At 40.1% G+C, this 8,105-nt stretch overlaps 1 protein-coding gene across 1 annotated transcript; it reads right to left on the minus strand.

Moving 5' to 3' along the window:
- Positions 1 to 1,074: 1,074 nt before the first annotated feature.
- LOC115685239 (L-type lectin-domain containing receptor kinase IX.1-like) lies at positions 1,075 to 3,432 on the minus strand. Its single transcript, XM_030610271.2, has one exon. It carries the CDS (start codon positions 3,430 to 3,432, stop codon positions 1,366 to 1,368), a length of 2,067 nt encoding a protein of 688 aa, XP_030466131.1. The 3' UTR covers positions 1,075 to 1,365.
- Positions 3,433 to 8,105: the final 4,673 nt, after the last annotated feature.

Consider the following 8,105-nt stretch of genomic DNA (forward strand, 5'->3'; position numbering starts at 1 on the left):
GACTCTTCCATACACTTAGCCCAGAAAATGCATTTCCAAATCTCTCGATCTCATCACACATCGTCGAGGAAACATCATGCAGGTTTCATGAGCCAGTCAAGTTAAGATTTTTGACTTGTGCGGATGGCCTTGACATTTGGTGCGAATGTTATCTTTTAATTTTCACTTTTGTTTTCCTTTTTCGATGTGATGTTTGAAATTTGACTTTTTATTACGTATCGAATGTCTAAAACCTTTTTAAAACATACAAATTATTGAGAATAGAGTCATTTGTATTATTGCTCACGATTTGCACCGAGTTTAAAATATTTTTAATTTGTGAAATTTTGGAGGGGAAACGACAAATACTTTTTTTCAAAAATTATTAACAGGATCATTACTAGCATAACTTCATAATATTTTGACGGATGTCTGGCTACGTAATTGATCTTAATAGCTCATTAGCTTGGACCTCATGATCTTTGAGAGCTCGTTTGATTGACAAAGCGAATCAGAATTATTGGAGTAATAGTACTGGGTTGCTCACAAGTTTGTAATAACTTGTGATTTCACCACACAACTTAAAACGGCTGAAACCTGAATCACAATTTATCTAGCGTGCTTATGAAGAATTAGTATAACATTAGACAGTAAAGACAGCACTGAATAAAGTAAAATGGAATTGAAAAGAAATTTCAAGCATTAACAGATAAAAAAAGAAAATCAAAGGCCACTTTCACACTCTTTTAGATGTTGATTAATACTTCAATTACTATGGTTATATATACAAACAGGTAGATACCACAGGTATTCTTTGACTTAGAATCTAGCCACAAAACGCAACATGGTGTTTGATAACTCAATTCAATGTTGAAAACTCAAATGTTCCTACCTTAACGTAGTAAATGGGTTGCTCACAAGTAAGAAATGACTTTTTATATGGTGTGCTTATGAAGAATCAGTATACAATTATTAGATAACTAGACTTTAGATAACAAACCAAAGATTATATCCGATAAACACGCTGTAAAGACAGCAGTGAATAAAGAAAAATGGAAATGAAAAAAAAATTAAAGCCCCACCAGATAAATATAGAAAAAAAGGCTACTTGCACACTTTATTAGATGTAGATGAATATAGGAAGATTTTTGGAAATTTGGGGACAAGAAAGAAAAACTGAAATTACTTTAGTCCTCAACAGAAATTAGACATATTCCTACATTCCTCAGATATTTCAGTCAGGGGAGAGGTACATGCCACAGGAATTCTTTGCTTGTACTATAGCCACTACCGCAACATGGTAACTTATGTAGTGTGTATTAAGAACGATGGCTAATAAAATCCGATATACACATGGTAGGGTGGTGAAGATATGAAAAAGCCCAGTCAACGACCCTCTTCGACGATAGAGGTTAATAACGGTTCGCCGGAACTAACCAATGGCGTAGGAACACGATAGATGGGTTCGGGCATTTTCATCGGGAGATTTGGGACATCAGCCTCGAATTTCAGAACTTGAATCGCTTGCCTCATCGACGGCCTCAGATTCCAATCTGGATGAGCACACCACAACCCCACCATCATCAAGTGCTCGACTTGCTTCTCTTCGAAATCTGAGCCCATCCGTTCATCGACAGCCTCTAGAAGCTTCCCCTCCCTAAAAAGATCCCAAACCCACTCTACCAAACTCATCTCCGACTTCTGATTTTTTGGATCCCTAGCTTTCCTTCCCGTGGCGATTTCTAGGACGACGACTCCAAAGCTATAGACATCCGATTCTTTGCTTGCTCGGCCAGTCCTTAGGCACTCGGGTGCAAGGTACCCAAGAGTACCTGCCAAACCAGTAATCTGTGGCCCGAGTTCGTGGTCCATCAGCCTAGCCAAACCAAAGTCGCCCAATTTCACATTGAAATTAGAGTCTAGCATGACATTGCTAGATTTGATATCCCTGTGTACCACGCACTGCTCCCACTCTTCATGCAAATAGAAGATCGCTGAGGCTATGCCGATCGAGATTTTGTACCTAATTGACCAATTGAGAGGACCCTTCTTTCCAAAGAGATGCGAGTCGAGGCTCCCGTTCGGCATATACTCATAAACGAGCAAGAACTCGTGCCCATCGTGGCACCAACCTATGAGCCGCACGAGGTTCCGGTGCCGTAAACTACTAATGACCTTCACCTCAGTGACAAACTCTTTTTTCCCTTGCTTGGAGCCTCTCGATATTCTCTTTACCGCAATCGTCATGTCTAGGTTGAGTAAATATCCCTTGTACACGGCCCCGAATCCTCCTTCACCAAGCTTTCTGTCATCTGAGAAGTTGTTGGTTGCGGAAGCAAGGTCTTGGTAGGAAAACCTCCTCGGTCCGGCGCGTCTCTCGAAGTCCTCGTTGATTGATGTGAGCATCGCCGTCTCTGGTAACATCTCCGTGCTCTTTCGCTTCCTCCTCCTCCATATGATTCCTAATGCTACAGCTGCACCAGATGCCACCATAACGCTCAGCGGAATTGTCAAGCCAAGTATCAGACCAACCCTTTTTGGATTCCCATTACTCGGTCCCTCCAATGCTAAATTCGATTTGAAATCCCACGAACCAAGGGTATGTCGTTCCATGTAATAGCCGGTGGCAGCCGAAAATCCTATCACGACCCATTCTGGAAGAACTGTCCTCAGATCGACTTGATACCAGAGGCTTGTGTTCTCTTGGGGGTTTGGCGTGGTCTGGAAGCTCCACGACACACTTAAATTCATCGTGGAAGCATTATAATCGATCCATGTGTCGATAGTATCTCCACTATGATAGGTGACGTTCCAAGGAGAGGTAACGGCTGAAGCAATTGAGTTCTTGTTGATTCCGACATGCTCATAACTGGGGTCCCATTCCGGATTCGCAAAAGTGTCAAACTCGACGTGTATGATTTGATTCCGAGACGAGTCACTGTTCGTGGTGTTGAACAGGCCTAGGAATCCGCCTATCGAATTGACGGGGATCTGAAATCCCACCGGAGCCATGAAAAACGCGAGCCCCGCAGCGTATTGGCCATGATGCTGACCGTTTGTGTCGATGGTGAACTGGAAGTGGGTAGTGAAGTCGGAGAGCTTCCCCGAACCAAAGTCCCATAACCGGACCTTCTCGTTGTATGTGGCTCGGCCCACATGGCAGAAATAGAGTTGACTCGTCATGTCGATGGCTCCGACCGTAGGCTTTGCATCTCCCTCGTACAATATATCATTCACGGCAGGATCGAAGCGAGAGATGTTGAATTCAAGGCAAATCGCAGAGTGCACAAGAAGGAAAGAGAAGAGAAGGGACAGAGTAGTTGAAATTGATGGAGACATTATTTTACATAGAGTGACCAGAGAGACACCTGAGATTGTGCAATGGACGATGCTATAGATGAAAATGTGGCTCCGATCAAATAGCTTGATGTCTCCATTATCTTTAGTTGTCATCATGCTTAGGTTTCACCGACTCGGGCATATTTTATAACAGAGCAAAGACCTACCGAAGAAAATCAATAACTTGAAAATATAAACACAGACCTGTAGCTTTTGGACTTCAATCAATCGCCAGCACCGTTGTTTAGAGGTAAATAGGAGATGTTTTGACAATGATGTATGACCCCCTACAATTCACACATAAATCCAGATTTGAAACGTTCATGTACGATTAGATCGCAGCGAAGACCAATTCTTGTTAGGTCGTACTTGAGGCAGCTATGTGACAAGGACTGTTGGACGATTTCAACAGAAGAAATCTAATGACCTGCCCACAGGAACTTTTGACAAGCATTTTCGCTTAAATTAGTTCTTACTTATAGCTACACACTGACGGAATCCATAAAAAAATATTGAAAAAGCTCTCAAAGGGGTTCCAGAGATGAGAATTTAGAAGCCGGATCTTTGATAGAAAAATGGATCCGAAATGGTATGATTTTTTACATAGATTCATAAGAAGAAAAAAACAACTTTTCAAAAATTGAAGCAAGAACCATGCGTGGGACTCGAAGTCCCAAAGGGACAATCGGGAACTTTTCATTGGAGGTGGACAATTCGTCCACTTGATTTTATCAATTTGCAAATTCTTCTTAAGTTAGATAAAAGAATGAAATTGGGTTTGTCCACAATGAGGGAGACAATATTTAACTAGTTACCTCATAGCTTTGCCTGGGGCCTCTCTCTCTCTTCTTGATCTACCGCCACCTTGTAATGGTTATTTGCCCCAACGCAACGGAGACCACCGTTCTCACTCATCTGATAAAACTTTTTGTGGTGTAATGAGCTCTTGTTGTACTAAATTAATCCCTTGTTAATCTAATGAACGCTACTTTAGCATTTGATTCGTTATAATGAATGAATTGACTTTTCAAAAAAGGTCTAGGAAAGCAGTCGGGCCATAATTAAAGGCTCAAATAGCATAGGAAGGGGAAATTGTCGAATCAATCATAAACCCATAGCATGAATGTAATTCAGTCCTAAACTTTTCAATTTTACCAATTTAGTCCAAAACTTTTACTTGAAGTTCCAATATAGTCATTTCTGTCAATTTTCGCCAAAAATCGCTCACTTGGCGGTGTGCCACGTAGGATGGCCGGCGATGACTGAACTGCCACGTCAACGATTTTCAATAAAAATTGACCGTAACGATTACATTATAATTTCGTGCAAAGATTTATGAATAAATTAACAAAATTGAAAACTTTAGAACTGAATTTGCATCCGTACAATAGGTCTAGAACTAATTGGGTAATTTTCTTAAAGTAAAGACTACTAATGTTACATCTAGGGAATTCATTTATTTGACAACCAATTATTATTAGATCCAGACATGACAACCAAAAGGAATTTAGTGTTATGTTCCCCTTTCATGGCCACGAAAGAAAAAGAAAGAAAAAAATTATTAAAAAATTATAAAAAAAAGTCCATGTCATCGCCAGTTATGCCACGTAGGACGTTCGGCGTCTATGTCAGCAATTTCATACCTAAAGTAGCCGAATGGATTCAATTTGTACCAATGTGAAAAGGTTTAAGACTAAATTAGTTCAATTAAATGGTTTGTGATTGAATTGATATCAATGTAATAGGTTTATGATTTATTTTATACTTTTCCCTTGGCTAGCTGTTGAGTGTTCCCCTTAATGTCCCTATATCAAAACTGGGTCAGTTGATAAAAAAATATTTCGAAAAAAAAAACAAACAAAATAACCCAAGAAATAAAAGTATCAACAACTAAATAAGGGAAAATGACACAAATGATTCTTGAACTTTGGCCAAATATTTAATATGGTATCTAAACTTTTGATTTATTCAGTGTGGTCGCTGAATTTTAGCCCAATGTGTAACTTGGTCCCTAAACTTTTAATTTATTCAATATGGTTACTGGACTTTTGGTGTATTAATCCCTGAACTACATGAAAATGTTCAATATTGTCCATAATCTTGAATTTATGGAAGGACAACATTGAATATTTTCATATAGTTCAGGAACTACATTAAACATGTACCAAAGTTCCGAGGATCACATTGAATAAATTAAAAGTTCATGGACCATAGTGCACATTGGGCTAAAGTTCAGGGACCGCATTGAACAAATTAAAAGTTCAGGAACCATATTGAATATTTGGCCAAAATTCAGGGACCATTTGTGTCAGTATTCCAATCTTTTTCTAACGTGGCCACTTGCCTTCGGAAAATATTAACAATGCAACATCAGATTCATGTAGGATTTTTTAGGCAATTTTGGACGGAATTATAACGGAAGGTATAAGTGTCAAATGGGTACAAGTTTGGGATTTTTAGTGTCACAAAAAAAATTAAGATAAATGTGTCATAGTGCGCATAGTTTGAAGTTTTTATGTTTTTTTTGCCATTTCAAATAACTTATTAGCATAAGTACATAAATATTTTTAACGATATCTGGCTGTGTACTTTATCTTAATAGCTTATTAGCTTGGACCTTATGATCTTTCAAAGCTCGTTGGATTGACATAGCGAATTTGCATTGTTGTAGTGGTAATGGGTTGCTCTTTACAAATGACATCTTAGTGGAGACGGGGGGCATCCGTGAGGGTACTCTTAATGGCCATTTTGTACCTTCATTGTACTCTACGGATGGAGGAATACATAGAGTTGAACATAACTCGAGTCTCCTTACAAAATTTTCGTTTTGTGGTTCCGAAGGATCCAGCTACAGAAAAACTAGAAATACGTGCATTTTTTTTTTGTTGGTCAATTTAGAAATATCTTGCGATTTCATCCCACAACTTGGTTGATGCATGAATCACAATATATGTGGTGTGCATAGGAAGGATCAGTATATCATTAAATAACAAGTTCAAGATTATATAAGATAAAACACGCTCAAAAAAAGTGTCAGAAAAGTCATAAACCTTTTACATTGATACCATTGAGTCCTAAATCTTTTTTTGATGCCAATTGAGTCCTAAACCTTTTGTCTTTATACCAATTCAGTCCTTCCGACTAATTTTGACCGGACACTGCTGACGTAGACAACTTTTAATAATATATTTTTGATTTTTTTTTCCTCACCTCCCTCCTTCCTCTAGTCGGTCGTCGGCTAGAGGCCAGAGGCCGGCGTAGGTGAGGCTTGCCCTTGCCGGATGGCCGCGAGGGCGGCCTCGCGCTGGGCTGGCAAGGTTCGCCCTCGCCCAGCTCGAGCCTCGCCTAGCTCGAGCCTCGCCTAGCCGCTGGCGAGGCTCGAGCCCTCACTAGAGGTCGTGAGGTTGAAGGCCTCTGGTGAGGTCATGCCTTGTCGGCTGTCGCGACCTACCCCTCAAGGGCCGAACTCGATGGGGCTCATTTAGAGGTAAGTGTTCATGAAACGGTCCATACGGTACATCATAAAAGATGGTTCATCCGTACAGTCCATTATTCATGAACGTGAATCTTCCCTAATTCATACCTCGCGTGACAGCGGATCAATTTTATCTTATTTAGGAGTCGCCACTAGCCTAGGTCGGAGGTCGGCTAGAATACCTAACCAATACGTGGGAATTTCATATTGGTTTCTACGAAAACCAGAGATCAAAGGTTCGGGGACTAGCTTACGTTAATATTTCTATTAACGCCCTTTCGGTACCGCTAAACTTAACATGGTTGTTATCTAAGTTGTCATGCATTTGTTCTTTACCATTTTCATGTCAAAGTTTTAGTCCACAATGTGATCATGCATATTGTTTTTTGTGTTTTCATTTAAGATTCTAAACTAATCCTATCTTAGTCTAGAAAAGAAAGAAAGAAACGATTGTATTGAAAGGCATTGCGTAAAGTAAACACTCAAAGTATTGAAAAGACGAGCTAATTCTAAGTGCGAGAAAGTAAAAACTCGCAACTCGTCGGGTGTTTATTACAACACAAATTGAAAACCCGAGACATGATCGGGGATGAATGAATTGAATACGAATTGAAACCGGATCGGACATCGGTCTATCGCCATCATCAAATGAATACAAATTGAGACCGGATTGGACATCGATCAATCGTCTTGGTCTTTTACAACTTTGGATTATCCTCCCATGGACCGTCTCTCAGGTGTCGGCGTTTATATTCATGACATACATTCATGACAAACAATATCCAAAAGAATAACCAAAGAAAAGCAATAGTGCAAACAATTCACTAATCAAGCACGGGCCTCGGGATCGGCTTTTGTTTTTCATGCATTTCGATTCACCACCCACCTAATCATCTAATATTATTTGATTAATGGTTAACGATAATGGGCTACCATTTGCATTCACAAAACGGCAACTCATATCAATTAACCCCTAAAGTCGGGTTCTAAATGACGATAATGGGCTACCCGCCGAACATGCACCAGGCCTAACATTCATCTAACAAACACATGCATAGCAATGAAATAAAGAGATGCGACTCGAGGCTTCCGTTTGGCATATAATCATAGACGAGCAAGAACTCGTGTCCATCGTGGCACCAGCCTATGAGCTGCACGAGGTTTCGGTGCCTCAAACTGCTAATGACCTTCACCTCGGTGACAAACTCTCTTTTCCCTTGCTTGGAGCCTCTCGATATTCTCTTCACCGCAATCGCCATGTCTAGGTCGCGTAAATATCCCCGGTAAACAGCCCCAAATCCTCCTTCACCGA

The sequence above is a fragment of the Syzygium oleosum genome, unplaced genomic scaffold (assembly GCF_021117445.2).
Source record: "Syzygium oleosum isolate NSW1041296 unplaced genomic scaffold, Sole_v2.1 Sole_v2.01, whole genome shotgun sequence".
NCBI lineage: Eukaryota > Viridiplantae > Streptophyta > Magnoliopsida > Myrtales > Myrtaceae > Syzygium > Syzygium oleosum.

Excerpts from the sequence above, each read along its gene's own strand:
- LOC115685239 (XM_030610271.2), bottom strand. The coding sequence starts at position 3,432 with ATGACAACTAAAGATAATGGAGACATCAAGCTATTTGATCGGAGCCAC.